The following is a 16,520-nucleotide window of genomic DNA, read 5'->3' as shown; positions in this document are numbered from 1 at the left end:
TGTGTGTGTGTGTGCGTCGACTGCACCTGCAAAGCCATCTTTCTCTGTCTCTCTGACAGGAGCTCAGCATTGGTCTGCTCCTCCTCCAGCTCCTCCTCCAGTTGGCTGACTCGCATCTCCAACCGACGCTTCTCTTCAAATAGCGCCGTCCTGAGCAAACGCACCGTATCAAACAACATTCAACGTTCTGACCTGAATTTCAAACGGCACGTCGGGAGCACAGCGTGATTACGCACTTTCCGGAGCTGTTGTTGACCATGTCGTCGGCCATTTCGTCTCGCTCCTGCTGGGCCTGTCTTCTCTGCCGGTCGGATACGGAAAGCTCCTGCGCACACAAATAAATGCCATAGAATAAGTCATCAGAATATCAAACCAGACATCTGTGTGAGAGTGGATGTAAGCTGAGGTCAACAGCAGCGACTGAATTACGATTTTTCTTCCCACATCCTGCATTGTTGATTTTAATTGTATTAATTGTTCAAAATAAAATAAAACATTTCTTAAATACTATCAATGAACTGCCAGGTAGCAGGGGAACATTATGAAGTCATGTCACAAACCTCAGTGAGCTGCAGGACTTCGGCCTCCAGTGTTTGGATTTTCTTATCGTTGTCTTTGGACTGCGCGATCACCTCGTCCCGCGTGAGCTTGGACTCATCCAGCTCCCGAAGCGCCTCCTTGAGTTGACTCTGGGAAGCAAACGCGTCAAGATGTTTATTAACCACGTGCATGGGGGCAGGAGGAAGGGTTTGGTGTGTAAGATCCGTACCTGAAGCTTCCGCAGATGCTTGACGGCTTCCTCCTTGCTGCGGCTGGATGTTTCCACCTGCGCCTCGGAATCCTGCAACTCGGCTTCCAGCTGCTTCTTGGTTAGCACGGCCTGAGAGCGCTGACTCCGCTCCTCCTCCAGCTGGATCTCCAGCTCACGCACCTGGCAACACACGAGAGGAGCACAATCAGCCCCGATATATAAAAAAAAAAAAATGTCCTCAAGTTTTTCCTTCCAATTCGCTTCCCGTCTCTACCTGCTTGCTGAGGGTCCTCCTCTTCTCCTCGCCCTTCTCCTCGCTGCTGCTGATCTCCCTCTCAAACTGAGCCTTGAGCGCCTGCAGGGTGACCTCCAGCCTCAGCCTGGAGTTTTCCGCCTCCGTCAGCTCCTCCTCGAGATCCTGCGTCTGAGTACGGAGGCTCTCGGCTTCCGCCTCCAGAGCCCTGCGGGTCCTCTCCAACTCGTGGACCTGGACGGAAGAGAAGAGGTGACGACTTACCGAAGACCCAGACAGGAAGCTTAAGAAAGAAATGCAAGTCTCACGCTCTTTCCCACGTCATCCTGCTGGTTGACAAGTTGTTCCATCTCCAAACGCAGCTGCTTGTTGGATCTCTCCAGCTCGTCCTTCTGGTCCTGGACTTCCTGCACGCAATATTGTCGTGGTGAGTCAAGGCTTCACTGACGTCTTCATAAACATTGTCAATGATCCGAAATAGGCTACACTGACGCCATCAGTGCCAGCGTCCGCCATTTTAGAGCATTTTGACTGATCGGAAAAAAGATGTTTGCGGAAGCAAAATGTTTTTCCACCAAGTATTTTATCTTCTATTCAAAAGCTGTGCTTATCTTACATCAAAATGGTGTTGATGCCACCTGGATTTGTTCGGCATTACAGTGATTTACAAACGTGAATTTCACCGACAAGCAGGACGCGACCCTGATCCATGCTTCACTGTAGAATAACGTAAATTCGTCAGTGGCAAAAAAAAAAAAACTACTGTTCCTCCTGACAAATATAAACGTCCATGGCAGGGAATGAGTTCTGGTTTAAACATACAATATAAGTATTCAAATTAACCGCAACAGATTTTTTGCCCATGAATGGAAATTCAGGAGGAAAAGTCCGAATTTGATAGTCAATCAAGTACCTGTTGCGCCCTGGACAAGGCAAGATAGCGCGTCTCCTTGTCTCGACTGTCAGCTTCCGCTCTGTCCTTCTCCTCAGCCAGACGAGTGCTCACAGCCTTCTCCTCGGCCAGACACTGCGGGAGAAGAGAGACATTTGAGGATTGTGTTCGGATAGGAAATCAGGCGGGAATTTTGAGGTCCCGCTCCGACCTGGTCGAATTTCTTCTGCCTCTTCTCCAGAGCCGTGCAGTTCTGCCTCTCCCGCTGCAGGGCCAGAGTCATGTCCTCGATCTCCTCCCTGAGGCGCTCCCGCTGCCTCTCCACGCGCTCCTTCTCTTCCTCGCGCTGTTTCTCTCTCTGGACAGCGGCGTCCAGCTCTCGCTGAAGCTTCCTGCGCGCCTCCTCGCCGCTCTCCACCGCTGTGTTCACCTCCTCCGACTGCTTGCGCATTTCCGACAACTGGAGCGTTGCGGCCGAAAGTGGTGTGAGTGGGTTACGAATAATTAATAATCAAACATGTTGACTTCAGAGTCGTGTTGTTTTCCAAGTAGTTGAGACGGTACATTTTGGGTTGAGGATTTTATCAGCTGAGATCTGAGAAAACGGGTCCAGGTCCGGGTGGGCGTGGCCTACCTGCTGAGTGTGAGTTTGAATCTGCCGGGTCAGCTCTCTGGCTTTCTCCTCTTCTTCCTCCAGTCTCTCCATCAGTCCGTTCCTCTCATCCTCCAGTGCTCGAACCCTGGCGGCCAGAGACAGCTTCTGGCGGGTCTCCTCCTGCAAGAGTTCCTGGAGGGTGGAGAGCAAACGTTTGGCGGGGAATTTCTTTCACCCCCCAAAAAATAAAAATACTAATTTGTGTGTGTTACCTGAGCGTCATGAAGCTGGCTCTCCAGACTGCTGACTTCTTTAGACAGACGCAGAGATTTGCTGTCAAAGGATGACAAATTGCTGGAGAGCGTCTCAATTTCATTCTGGAAGAAGACAGAAGGAGTGGAAACATTTCACGTCGTCGTCGGTCAAATGACTTGAATGTATGTCAGCTTGTCCCACCTGCAGCTTGTGTACTCTCTCCTCTCTTTCCTCCCTCTCTTGGTCGGCCTGAGTGAGGCGCATGGTGAGCTCCTGCAGCTGACTTTCAGCCCGCTTGCGTCCTCGGTCGCTCTCGGTGCGGCTGGCCTGCAGGCTCTTGAGCTCGGAACTCAAACTCAGCTTCTCCTCGTCGAGCACCATCTTGGCCTTCTCCAACGACTGGCGCGCCTGGACGAGAGCGCGGGGAGGTCAACGTGACGTCTGAATTCCGAGTGGTCAACTCCGGTAATAGTCACCCTCTTGCTGTTGTCCAGTTGCTCCTGCAGACTGTTTATGGAAGCGCTGTGCTTGACTCGGAGCTCGGACAGCTGGGCCTCGTGGCGGCGCGTCTCATCTTCCACGCAACGCTGGAGATCGTTTAACTCCACCTCCCGACGAGACCTGCACAGGTGAGATGAAAGCTGACGAAAACGGCTACAGCAAGCGTTCCGAATATCTCGCCAGGCTTAAGCCTTCAGCGCGTACTCGTCTCGACTCACGCTGACGTCGCATCATCCGTCCTACCTGAGCTCCTGCTGGGCGGCGGTGGTGTCGAGGGTGTCCTCCAACTCGGTCCTCAAAGCCTCCAGTTCCTCCCCGAGGTCTCGCCGCTGTTTCTCCGCCCGCTCTCTCATGCCTCGCTCGTTCTCCACTTCCTCCTTCAGCTCCGACACCTGCGACATGGCTTCCCTCAGCGACCTCTGCGCTTCGGAGCGGCGCGCGCCCTCCTCCTGCAATCTTTTCCCACAGAAGAGCGGTTAAGCGACTGATAAAAAAATATCCTGTGGCCTTTTTGTTTATTCATTGCCATGTTTGGACGGTTTCGCACCGGCTCTGCAGGGCGGTTATATCTTTTTCCTTCTGGGAAAGGTTGCCCTTCAGCTCGCCAGAGACGAGGCCCATGTCAGACAGCTGCTCTTGCGCCTCGATTGCCTCGGTCTCCATCCGCCTCTTCCACTTTTCCTGCTCCATGCGCCCCTGCTCCTCGCGCTTGAGACGATCTGAACATCACATACGCAGATAGCAGCATACAGGAAAAAAAATGGAGATTCAGACATATATAGATGAACTGATGGCTACGTAGATAGGTGGAGATAGAAATAGAATGATAGATAATTAATTACATTTTTTTCTTTCACCAGTAGGGGCGCTATAGTTCAGAAAATACATTAAATAAATTTAGATTTTTTTTTTCTTCTCTTGGGTCTGTTCTGTTTTAATTAGCAAAGTTGTTGCCATGTTAAAAGGAAGTTTTAACAATCTGTTTATGTACCTTTATGTGTATTCACAGTACAAAATCGTTCTGTACATGTCGTAAGGCCCGGTGGGGCTTATAGTCCGGAAAATACGGTAATCAGGTCATTGCAAAATGTCCACATGCAAATGATCAAAATGACATTTGTCGTATTTTCACCTTCCAGGTCAGCGATGACGGCCTCTTGTTTGTTCTTGAGCTTGTTCAGACTTTTGCTCTTCTCCTCCTCCTCGGTGAGGTGGTTGGTCACCTCGCTCAGGCGTTCCTCCAGCTGCTTCTTCTCCTGCTCGACGCCACACCAATGACAGCGTGGGTAAAACTATGCTAACGGACAAGACGGCTTTTCGTGCGACACCAACCTTGCCGAGGCGATCTCTCTGCTCGGCGGTACTCAGGAGGTCATTCTCCATACTTTTAACTTTGGTCTCAAGGGAGACCTTTTCTAGTAAGAGGCGCTGTCTGGCACTTTCTTCCTCTTCTAGTTGCTCTTCAAGGTCCTAGAAGGAGAAAGAAGGAATGAAGGCCCGTTTTATTGTTGTAAACCCACTCCAAATAGGAGAAAATGTGAAATATACGCAGACTATAATAATAATAATTATTATATTAATAAAAATAATAATAAAAATTAAAAAAATTATTTGAAACTTATTTTTGGGGGGGTGAAAGCATTTTTCATAGGCTGCTAGAACTTCATTTAAAATTTTTTTTTATTAATCATACCTGAATATTCTGCTGCATTTTCTTCTTCTCGTTGCTCATCTGCGCGCCTCTCTCCTCCTCTTCCTCCAAGCGACTCTCCAGCTCAGTGAGCACGTCCTCCAGCTCCTGCTTGCGACTGGCCAGCCTGGACCGCATCTCCTCGGCCTCTGCAAACAGCTCCGCCTCGGCCTGCAGCTGGTCGGCCAGCACCGCCTTTTCCTCCATCAGCTAACAGATGAAGAGGAGCGGGGGGAGTGAGTGAGTGAGTGACATTTTTGGGGAGAAGGCTGCGATCAACAGAGCAACCAAGTCGACGTTTGCTCACCACGATGTGTTTCTTGTCCAGGTCGGTGAAGTCCTGCTCCACTCGAACTAGTCTTTCCTTGGCTTTAAGCAACTCTGATTCTCGGATCTGAATTTCCTCATCCTGACGGGTCACCTGCAGCAGCGGTTTCACCTGGCAAGAACGCAGCAAAGGTCATGTTTTGCCCAAAGCTGACTAAAACTTTTACAAAATGTAATTTTGATTGGTCACTGAAAATCTGTGACAGTGTCAATAAGTAAAAATGATGTGACTAGTTTACAAGTTGTTTGGTTTTTCTGACGGCAGCAAAGTAAACCACACTTGTATGCAAGTCAGAGTGCGCCGTAATCTGTTGCTACTAAAGCAATAAATTATGTCATAAATACAGAAAATGCGTGTGAAAAATACTAAACCATAAAACAAGCAAAGAAAAATATTCAAATAAGGCGTTTTTTTTTTTTTTTCATTGTTCCAGTATCAATCAATACTAGGCAGTTGGTCAAAATTTCTTAAAACAAAGTTTAAAAGCAATTACACTAATAGTAAATCGCACCTTGGTGAAAAGTCGCCACCACTGCCAGTTCTTGAGGATGAGATAAGCATGGCAGTTCCTCTGCATCACCCTCAGAGCGCTCAGCTGCTGCTGTTTCTTCATGAAGGCTCTGAGAGGAGGGCAAGACAACGTTGGGCAGTTTGGCATTTTTGGTCGGGTGCTAGGATTGTTTTTGGAATGTGGGAGGAAACCGGAGTACCCGGAGAAAACCCACACAGGCACGGGGAGAACATGCAAACTACACACAGGAAGGCCGGAACCCACGACCTCTGCACTGTGAGGCCATCGTGCTGTTTGATTGTATTCGTATTAGAAGAAATGTAGAGTTCAAACAGTGACGCGCTCCATTGCGCATTCTTGCAGACGACTGGCAAAGTGAATGAACCGACATTTCCAGTTCCTAATTAGCCCGCGTGCCCCATTATTCATGCCATTCGCAGCATTCCACAGGCCGCTCGCCAAATTCCTGTCGAGGATGTTCCACTTCCCACGTCACTGGTAAAGATTGCAGGTGAGTTTAAATATTTGCGTGGCTTTAAGCGCTTTGGAGAAAGATCAAAGTGTTCGTTGGGTCAGATTGTGCTAATGGGTCCCTGTGGGGAAAACTCTAAAAGTAGTTTTTTTACTCAAGACTCCAGCCCTCTATTTTATACAATGCTATGGGCAAATATTTTTCTTCTCACATAGAACATATTACGGATTGACTTGCACCTAGTCTGTGAACAAACACAGTGCAGCTCAGCTTCTGGCGAGCAGACAAGCCACGTTATTTTGGTTTTTTTTTTCCAGATGGAGTCAATGACATAACTAATGCAATCACTTGTGGTTTTAGGACAAATTTAGTGGGCAAACTACGGCCCGGGGGCCACATGCGGCCCGTTAAACGTTTTAATCTGAACTTGAAAAAAAAATTAAATGAATAAACCATGTTCATGTTTTATTTTCTAAATATTGACGTGTGACAAAGACATATTTTATTGTAATGCTTTTGTTCACTTTAAAATGAAATGTTTTTTTTTTTCATCCGATGAGGTGAGGTTACAAAAAAAATTCCATCCATCTGCTTCTGGTCCGGCCCCTCTGTCAAATTTTAGAACTCAATGTGGCCCACCAATCAAAAAGTTTGCCCACCCCTGAGTTAGACTGTTCAAACTGTTCCAGCCTCTTATTTTTCTTCTGCACTGTATGTGGCTTGGCCATTACAAGCATCCTCTCTGAGAGCGACCACAACTACCATGTGGCCATGTCTGAACAACCCCTGGTTGAAAACTTCCAAGTTTTTCCTTACTTGCGTGCAAGGTAGCCTCTGGCCGCACTCTGGAAGCGAATGATGGTGTCTGTGATTTTTAAATCTCGCTCCTCCTCCAAGTGAGCCAGCACGCCGGCTCTGAAGAACACTTTGCTTTGGCCCACCCGGAACAGGTTGGGATCCAGCTCCAAAGCTTTGATCTGAGCAATGACACCAAGAGATTCAAATCGGCATTTGGAGTCTGAAATTTACTGGTCCATATGGATCAAACAATCAGTACGTATGACGTCTGTGATTGATCAACACCGCCGGTGGAAAAAAAAAAAATCAAGGACTCACCATGAGTTCTGACGCCTGTTTTCCGTCCATGAAGGTGCGAGGAATAGCATTCGGAGTCAGAATCTCATATCTGCAAGATACATTTCAGTTAGTGGGGCCACATGTGGATGAGAGACAAGTACAAATACAAACACAGCTCATATGACCACACTCGCCTCTGTCTGAACTCCTGGAAAGGGATGCGGTTAGGGAAGCCTTGCCGGCAGATACGGATCCCCTCCAGGACACCGTTGCAACGTAGCTGGTCCAAAACTAAATGCGGTGCCAGCTTGCCGGCCTTAAAAAAAAAAAAAAAGGTTGCGAGAGCAGAGGAATCATTTGGAGAATTTTCTTGAAGTTTTTAAGGCTGAAGTGTCATTCTTATTGATAAATAAAAATAGTATAAAATATTCATATAAATAAAGGTTTTTCTTTTGGTCAAATCTAACGGGGGACTTTTTAAGGATTACATTAAATCTTCGAAGAGCCAAGGAAGATTATCGCACTGATTTTAGCATTGGAAGCTTGTTTAATTAATGTATCAATCATCAGGACTAAATTTGGCCATTTTTAAGCATTGTAAGATTTTCATTCATTCAATTCAGTGTACTAAATTATGACTCATGGTAAGATTCTGCCTTTTCTTTTCGCATTGTGAGATTACTATATGAATTATAATGACATGTTTTAGAAAGTTCTTTTTACATGATTTTCATTAACGTATGAATTCATGAATACATGCTAATCTTTTTTTAATTATAAGATTAGTTTAATCATCACGAATAAAAAATAGTCTCCAGACAATTGTATGATTTTCATGACTCTGTGATAATAAATACATGATATATTATATTAGACATTTACATTAATGTACTCTTAAGTATTAACACAGTCTGTTTTTTTTTTAAATACAATTTTAATATTTTCATTAATGTATGCGTCTTAATGATAAAATTCAAATTTCTTCCCCCCGTGCTAGTTCTGAACATTCCAGTCTCGTCTTACCCTCTTCTCGTGGTTGGGAATGATGCAGCGCAAGAAGTTGGGATTGGTGTTCCTCAGCGTAGCCATCAGTTTGGCAAGCGACTCTTTGTACAGCTGGCCCACCGTCCTGAACATTCCCTTCTTGGTCTTCAGGCCCGATGCGCCGAACGCGACCTGCCCGCTGTTCTCATTTGATGACGACACCTGATCCAGACCGATGATGCGGTCCACTGGACACAAAGCGTTAAGACATTTCCCACATTAATGATCAGCTAAACGCTGGAGCTTATATTTGAGGAAATACGGTATGCTGTATTTGAAAACTCAGAGATGCAAAATATTGCTTTACAGCCACAATCATTTGTAAATGTGATAAAACTGAAAAGGATGCTTATCATCTTGTGGGGCAATGTCATTAGAATTATGTTTGTTAGCAAGCCAATATTTTGCATCTCTTGAGTTCATTCAGGATCACACGGAGAAGAATTCAACTCCAACTTGACGTCGTGAGGCGTGATCCCGAATGTTGCTTCGGCATCTACAACGATGAGCATGCTGCTAACCTTCGCACGTCACACATCACTACTAAGCCGCAGCCGAGTTGCGTCACTAATAATGATCAATTACAGACACATCTACTGAAAGCAGCACTAATACAGAAAAAAAAAGTGATACAGTGAACCCAGCGCTTTATAGGAAATTATTCAAGCGAGCCTTGTTTTAATGGATTTTTTACGTGGAGCGTTGCAGGAGCAACCACAACGAAATACATTTGCTGTATCAACAGTAAATTTCAACTCGGAGTGAAAAACTGTGAAGTATTTCCACTTACTTGGAAAGCAATGCATGGAAAAATGAAGCTTCAAATTTGCTTCATGAACCAGTTATATTTGTGTCCTCTAGATGGCACTGTTGGTTTAAATAAAGGGTTTAAAAAAATGCCAAGTCAGTGTTCTTTCAGCCCAATGTTGAACAGAGAGTGCGAGTGCCATCTACAAGAGTCAAAAAATACTGCAACTGGTTCATGAAGCAGATTTGAAGCTTCATTTACCCATCACGAGTGACAACATAGTCTTGACTTATCTTGACGTCTGACAAGAAATACTGCATTTTAATCATTTTATAAGTGTCATGTGTGGGGAAAAACGTGTTCCCGCAATAAACGGGAGTTCACTGTATTGACATAACCAAGAGACATGGTTCGAACAGAAAACAACACAATCTGAGTAGGAGGGAGGGGTTTCATGCAGGACACACACGGTGGTGCAGAGGAACCTACTGTCGGAGCCATTTGCCTGCAGTGTGGTATAGGAGTCAAAGAAGTAGACACGAGGTAGAGTTTGAATATCTGAGGTGGGATGCGGGGGAAAAGCAAAGAGGGACGATAAAGAATCAGGAAAGATTGAGTTAACACAGCAGACAAGGTGGAGGAAGAAAGCATGATGCAAGATATAAAACAACCAAAAAAAAAAAGAGAAAATAGGAAGTTAGTAGAGCTTCGTTGTGTATATTTGAGGGCTTTGAGGACAAATTTAGTTATTGCTCATTAACACAAGTTGAATGCATGAGAAGTCTCACCCTCCTTCCACAACTCAGAGACAAAATGGTCGGACGACTGGTGGAGGAGGGACGCCACGTTGTCGTTCAGGGGGTCCATATTCTTTACCAACCAGTCATTGGCCTTGTAGTCAACCTGATGGCGCGGAAACCAGGAGGGAAAAAAAAAACAGTCAGAGACCATATCGGACTGTCGACCGTTTCCTTCTTTTGACGTTGATGGGACACCTTGCCAGCGTAGTGGATGATGGAAAAGTCGGCCTCGCCGCGCGGCTGCTTAGATTTGAAGAATTTGGGATGGCCGCCTTGCTGGCTGGTCAGCTTTTCCACGAATGACTGATCGGTAGCTCGAGGGAACCAGCACTCTTCGTCCAACAGGGCCAGAACACCTGGCGGCTGGGCCTAGTCACGACAAGACCGGCACACGTTAGGCAAACTAGACTTTTTAAATGGCTTGTATACAAATGGTTGTGCGTCTGCGGGGGTCGGGGGGAGGGGCTTAAATGCAAGGCGAACATACTGGTCTTTCAATGAGATCGATGCACGGCTGCAAGTCGAGGCCAAAGTCGATGAAGTTCCACTCGATGCCTTCTCGCTGGTACTCCTCCTGCTCCAGGATGAACATGGTGTGGTTGAAGAGCTGCTGCAGCTTCTCGTTGGTGTAGTTGATGCACAGCTGCTCAAAGGAGTTCAGCTGCAGAGGAGATGATGAACATTGAGATTAAGAAACTCTTTTTGACAGAAGTGCAGTTTACAAAGATTTCTCACAATTCGGTTTTAGGCTGACTTTGTGGAATGACTCACTGACACGAATGACTTTCCGGACTATACATGTATATAAGCCGCAACAACACTTTTTGGGGGAATTTTTTTTGTTGAAAAAAATGTGTTGCCTTTTAACACGGGAACAACTTTGCTAATTAAAACAGAACAGACCCAAGAGAAAAAAAAATATTTAGCGTATTTTCTGAACTATAGAGCGCCCCCTACCGGTGAAAGAAAAATCCACAGAAAAGCCGCACTGCTGTATTAGCCGCATGGTTCAAAATTGAGGAAAAAAGTAGCGCCTTATAGTCAAGAAAATATGGTTATCACAAAAATTCAGCTATTTCTGAATATCAAATAAATTCTCCCCTTGGAAATTAAGTAAAATGCCATTAATCCATTCCAGCACACCAAGAAGCACTTTTTTTTTTTTTAACATGTGTTATTAAGAAAGAAAAACAATCCCGTATAAAAACAGAATGTAAGCGAATGTAAAGAAGTCAACTGTTTTTCCTGAACTGGAAAAGTTGAAGTACAGGACGCACCAGGAAAATCTCAAATCCGGCGATGTCCAGGATGCCGATGAAGGAGGCTCCCTGCCTCTGTCTGCGGTCCAGAGCTCTGTTGATTCTGTGCACCAACCACCTGAACAGGCGCTCGTACGTTGCCTTGGCCAGGGCCTCCACGGCAAAGTCAGCCTGGAAAGAAAAACAGACATGACATGAACGGCTGGGCCTCACGCGAAACCGGCGCCATTTACTACACTACTATTACAATCAGAATTTCACGTGACTATCCACCCCGTCCATGTTTGGCTTTCCTCACGAACGATCATTACCTGTTCTTTCGTTTGGGCCTTCTGGACGTACTCCCGACCCACTTTGATCCTCGGCGTGAGGATGGCTCGGGTGAACTCCAGAACGTTGATGCCCAGCAAGTGGCAGAGTTTCTGAGCCGCCGTGTTGTCGGGCATGGACGCCTGATCGTGGTTCTTCTCCTTTGTGAAGGAAATATTGCCAAACTGGAGCACGGCGGAGATCACCTTCAGCATGGCTGAGAGGGATGACGCAAACGTTGACGTAGGGTCTCACGGGGCATCCAAAAGAAATGACGCGCATTAACCTCAACAACTTACACATCAGCTCCTCGGGGTTGAAGCCCATTATGGCCATGGAGTCCATCGTCTGCGTGAAGTTCTCGGCATCACTCTGACCGGGAACTACAATGGTACCCCCACTGAGAAAGCGGTACTCGTCGGCAGTTCCCAAGAGCAGGTCCGCTATGGGGGGAAAATTAAACCAGACGACAAAGTTCAAGCCGTGGTGAATCAGAAGCACTGATCGAAGTCTACCAAACAAATTGTCAAGATTTGATTCCAAATTTGTCCATCTCTGTTCAGTATGAAATATTTGATTCATTTTTGTGTGCTTTTGCCAGGTTACTAAATCAGGTGTGGGCAAACTACGGCCCGGGGGCCACATGCGGTCCATTAAACGTTTTAATCCGGCCCGCCAAACTGGAAAAAAAATTAAATGAATAATTTAATATTTTATTTTCTAAATACTTTGGTGTGTCAAACACAGATTTTGTTGTAATGCTTTTTTTCATTTTCATTAAAAATTAGATATTATAATATAATATAATATTAGTATTTTTTTTCTCCAATGAGGTGAGGTTACCTCTGTCAAATTTTAGAACCCATTGTGGCCCGCCAATCAGAAAGTTTGCCCACCCCTGTACTAGATAAATAGTGACTGTGAACTACTGGGGGTTCTGTTGACTATTAATGGTTTCTATAATAGCAATGTGATAGTGGTGGTATTAAAAGATGGATTACGATAAATCTGAAGCCTCCAGTTATCAAATTGTACGACCAGCCACAGAGTTCATCATCTCTTTTATGTGTACAATTACAGTACGATAGCAGTAGATGATAACTTATCCTCACATTTCGTTGCCTCAGAAGCTCCATGCAACATCTGGTAAAAGATGTGGAACGTCCGCTCATCTTTGGCCTGACGGGTCGCCCGGGACTTTTCCAGGAGGTCTTGAGTTTACGAGTCAAGGATGTTCACACGCTGATAATCGTGTAAGCAGGGAAGGAAGAAGGAAGGCGCGACCACAATAGCTTCTTCAACACAAAAAGAGGCTGAGATGAAAGCAGGCCTCTGCCTTGACTTATGAGTGTTACTTGTATGTCAAATCACCCCCCCCCCCCTCCGCCATTAAAACAAATTGAAATGTCAGTCATGAGAAGGATACAGGTCTCAATGTTGGCACCAACAATGTACCCCGCCACATCAAAATTAATGCGGATAAATTTACCCTGAGGAAAGAGATGATGTATTTTAATAGAAAAAAAACTCCAATGATGGGATACATCAGAACCAAATAAAAAATAAAAAAACAAAAAAAAAGCTCTCACAAATCTTGAGGAATTGTCATTCTTGGTAGTTTTCGCATTGCCGAAGGCCTCCAGTATGGGGTTGGCTTGCAGCAACTGTCTCTCCAGCTCGCCCTAAACATACGCACACGCACGCGCACACACACGCGCACACACACACCAATCTATTTAACGTCACACACAATACAACTGTGAAATATTTTTATAGTAATCTTTTTTTTTTTTGTGGAAACAATGGATCTGATGATTTAAAAATATCTATGGGGTCATCTTTCAAGTGCAGTGACACAAACACAAAAGGAAGGCCCAAAATAGCCACTGCGCGCACACACACACACACACGCGCGCACACACCCACACACAACAATGGTTCTCCGCACATGTCAGAACAATGGCCTTTCATGAGGCAACGAGTTGAGAACCACTGTTGTGGGGAAAGCGGGGGGCAGCTTCGGCACATACTGGCTCGCTCGAGCCTGCTGCGGTGCTTTACTGCGGCTGTTTTGCAGTACCAGTGCGGCAGCCAGCGATCGTGCGCAGGCAATCAGCTCGAGTCGGCGCGTAAGAAAGCTGATCAAGGAGCCATCAGCCATGCGGCCATGCGGCCATGTTTGCCCACTTTGTGAGGGGAGTATAAAAGCCACCTTGGCGGAGATTTTCAATTTACTTAAACTTGGTACACAAATTCTCACATTCTGACCCAATCTGAGCACCTCTCTCAATATCAAAGAGAGTAAAAACACGTTTATCACTGACCTGGTACGAGGTGCGTTAAGAGTGTTTTTCCACCATGATTTTGCTCGCAAAAATGGTTATGACCGAAAATCGTAATGAGCCATTCGAAGCATTTGTTTGAAATCCATTTTAAGATCCATGCATTCGTATTTCCCTTGTCCTCATTATTAGATTCTCGTAGGACAACTCCAAGTTATCAGTGAAGCAAAACAGCGCACTAATTGAAAACGACATGCTACTCGTAGAGCCACGGTTGTGCAGCGACAGCCGATTAGGAAGCAAGCTGAAGAGCAACTGCTTGTGTCATGTGCCTCACAAGGCACTCAACAATGGAAACAAGCTTAACGCCACTCTCAGACACATACCTTTAAGTCAGTGCTGCTCAAATAGTGGGGCAGCCCCCCCCCCACCCCCTGGAGAAGGGGGGGGCTACGATGCTGAGGGAGGGGCGTGTGACTGGGAAACATGTTTTTTTCCACCATACTATAATAAAGTGTAACTGCACCTCCACTCCACTAGTTGGCAGTGGTGCTCTTCTTGGCCATTGTGCACAGCGAGTAAGAACTCTACAGGGTCGGTTTGTTTTGCAACGAAAATGAAAAATTTATAGTTGGCGTGGGAGTGGGGACGCGAATTGTTTTCTTCTTGCGACGCGGGGCGTAACATCAAATAATTGAGAAGCACTGCTTGAAGTCAACAGTTAATGACATTTGTACAGGCATACACAGAGCAATCCAATCAAATAACTTGTTTCTTAATTCTTTCCCATGTAACCCCCCCCAAAGTTTGTGCATACTCACATATTGCATAATCTGAGGAAGTGTGGAGAAAAGTGGAGTGATGAGGGTTATCAGGTGAACACATGGATGGGAGAAAGGAATGGGACAAAAAAAAAAAAGACAAATAAGACAAGAGAAATTATATGAAATTAAAAGCAAAGGCTGTTACGTGCAAACACAACAAGGCATGAGTCATTGTGGCTTAGTTGGAATTGTCGCAGGCAGCTGGTTAGAAGAAAGTCGTAAAAACGAACAGGGCTGGACAGCGGGAAGGAGGCCACTCACCTTGTTCACCAAAGTGGTGCCCCTAGTTAAGGAGCGAGAGCCATCCATCTGAGCATGCAGCAGGGGAAAGACAGTAGAGGGAGAGGGGAGCAGGAAGGAAGACGCAGGTAAAAAATTTAAAGAGGGAATAAGTAAGTGAGTCACACTGAGAGAGAGAGAGATAGATAGAGAGAGAGAGAGATGTAACCCAAAGTGTCACTTTCAAATCATGCCAGAGAGGGAACAAGAATGCTGAAGAGTGAATTGCGCGTCCTCATATTTCAAAGAAAGAAACGCAGTGGTAAGCATTATCACCAAGCGTAGCATGAGACAGCACTTTTTTTTTTCTAGCCTTGAAGTCTTCATGAAAAGTGAAAGAGTGCACAAAATTGCAGCGTACCTGTAAAGCCTCTTTGCTCCTGTTGGGAGCAGCACCCTTGTGAGAGGAAGCGACATGAGCCAGATACTGAATGACTTTCTTTGTGTTTTCGGTTTTGCCTGCGCCCGACTCGCCCCTGAAACACGACATCCAAAATTAGTACAGATCATCTTGAAACACATTGCAACCCCAAATTGGACAGCACAGTGCTATTGAAACAAGAATGGGATGTCTGAAGGTTTAAGGAAGCCAAATTTAAGACTTGAAGGTCATTGTAACAGGCTAATAAATTCACCCAAAAAAAACCCAAAAAACTGAATTATTATATTGCGTGATGGGAAATAAAATGTAAAAAAATCCAGTTTTGTCTGGTCTATTTGTACCTCGGGATTATTTTGTCCCTTTGCAACCTTCAACAATTATTAAAAAAATAAATAAAAAATAAAAGAAAAAAAATCTGCCTATTTACAGGCCATATCCGTCATCTGAGAATTATGTGATTGGCGCCGAATTCCAATCCCGTAATTGGACTGGGATGACTCTTAATTATTAATTATTTTTCTCCATTTTTAATATCACCTGGCAGCCAAGTGGGACAGAAAATGGAAGAATGCATGCAAGCAGAAAGGTGGGAATGCGTTTAAAATCAGGCTCAATTTAAATTTACATATTGAAAATGTAAATGCAAAAACATTGATAGCTTTATGTAAAACAAAACAGAGTGGGGGACTAAAAACAATATTTGAGTCAATTGTTTTTGTTGTTGTCTAATATAAAATGTGTGCTTTGGCTCGATTGCAAGTCAGTAAAGCCAATCCCAGTTTAAACCTCACATGACACAAATGCCTTCCATGAATGCACACTTGACAATTCCCGCAAGGCGAAACAAAATTCAGCAGCTATAGGCTACTCACGTGCACAGGATTGACTGATCCTCTCGGTCTATGTAAAGACACACACACACACACACAAAACATTGTTAAAAGAGTGACATCACAGCGAGTCATAAATCAAAAGCTGACAGAGAATGCGCCCTTCTTCTGAATGTGCAGAACGTGACGGTGTCAAAGTACGTGCTTGTCAAGTGCAGCGATACATCGCCAATGTGATGCGTATTATGGTCAATCCCCCCCCCCCCCGAGTTATTTCTGACTGTATTATTATTTAATATTTAGTGTACGGGTGCACAACGCTCACATGCTGACTAACCACCAACCCGACTGCAAATGACTCCACGCCCTTATACGGCACACATCCATCACACAAATATTACAGTACGCACCCTAATGACATCTTATGAAACTCATTTG

General features: G+C 45.2%; 1 protein-coding gene across 7 annotated transcripts in view; it reads right to left on the bottom strand.

The window, feature by feature from the left end:
- Positions 1-16,520, bottom strand: part of myh14 (myosin, heavy chain 14, non-muscle) — a 29,513-nt gene that overhangs the window by 2,234 nt on the left and 10,759 nt on the right. For 3 of the 7 annotated variants that reach the window (XM_088305828.1, XM_088305829.1, XM_088305834.1), the window contains exons 5-40: positions 16,125-16,152; positions 15,232-15,346; positions 14,853-14,900; positions 13,075-13,167; positions 12,912-12,975; positions 12,598-12,696; positions 11,785-11,928; positions 11,488-11,702; positions 11,195-11,347; positions 10,405-10,578; positions 10,113-10,286; positions 9,906-10,020; positions 9,607-9,675; positions 8,349-8,557; positions 7,520-7,641; positions 7,365-7,434; positions 7,065-7,225; positions 5,777-5,885; positions 5,245-5,376; positions 4,941-5,147; positions 4,580-4,717; positions 4,380-4,503; positions 3,795-3,966; positions 3,491-3,703; positions 3,223-3,367; positions 2,948-3,154; positions 2,764-2,868; positions 2,531-2,683; positions 2,108-2,356; positions 1,918-2,031; positions 1,313-1,411; positions 1,026-1,238; positions 770-931; positions 561-689; positions 237-325; positions 27-150 (exon numbers count right to left, since the gene is read on the bottom strand). In XM_088305828.1, coding sequence (XP_088161954.1) covers positions 27-150; positions 237-325; positions 561-689; positions 770-931; positions 1,026-1,238; positions 1,313-1,411; positions 1,918-2,031; positions 2,108-2,356; positions 2,531-2,683; positions 2,764-2,868; positions 2,948-3,154; positions 3,223-3,367; positions 3,491-3,703; positions 3,795-3,966; positions 4,380-4,503; positions 4,580-4,717; positions 4,941-5,147; positions 5,245-5,376; positions 5,777-5,885; positions 7,065-7,225; positions 7,365-7,434; positions 7,520-7,641; positions 8,349-8,557; positions 9,607-9,675; positions 9,906-10,020; positions 10,113-10,286; positions 10,405-10,578; positions 11,195-11,347; positions 11,488-11,702; positions 11,785-11,928; positions 12,598-12,696; positions 12,912-12,975; positions 13,075-13,167; positions 14,853-14,900; positions 15,232-15,346; positions 16,125-16,152 — 4,937 coding nt within the window. Of the gene's footprint in view, positions 1-26; positions 151-236; positions 326-560; positions 690-769; positions 932-1,025; positions 1,239-1,312; positions 1,412-1,917; positions 2,032-2,107; positions 2,357-2,530; positions 2,684-2,763; positions 2,869-2,947; positions 3,155-3,222; positions 3,368-3,490; positions 3,704-3,794; positions 3,967-4,379; positions 4,504-4,579; positions 4,718-4,940; positions 5,148-5,244; positions 5,377-5,776; positions 5,886-7,064; positions 7,226-7,364; positions 7,435-7,519; positions 7,642-8,348; positions 8,558-9,606; positions 9,676-9,905; positions 10,021-10,112; positions 10,287-10,404; positions 10,579-11,194; positions 11,348-11,487; positions 11,703-11,784; positions 11,929-12,597; positions 12,697-12,911; positions 12,976-13,074; positions 13,168-14,588; positions 14,601-14,852; positions 14,901-15,231; positions 15,347-16,124; positions 16,153-16,520 lie in introns of all 7 variants that reach the window. The other 4 variants (XM_088305830.1, XM_088305832.1, XM_088305831.1 and 1 more) reach the window with 4 other exon arrangements.

This window comes from Idiotropiscis lumnitzeri, chromosome 10, assembly GCF_059441095.1.
Source record: "Idiotropiscis lumnitzeri isolate Australia: NSW breed Sydney's pygmy pipehorse chromosome 10, RoL_Ilum_1.0, whole genome shotgun sequence".
Lineage (NCBI taxonomy): Eukaryota > Metazoa > Chordata > Actinopteri > Syngnathiformes > Syngnathidae > Idiotropiscis > Idiotropiscis lumnitzeri.
This window is presented reverse-complemented; position numbering and strand designations above follow the sequence as displayed.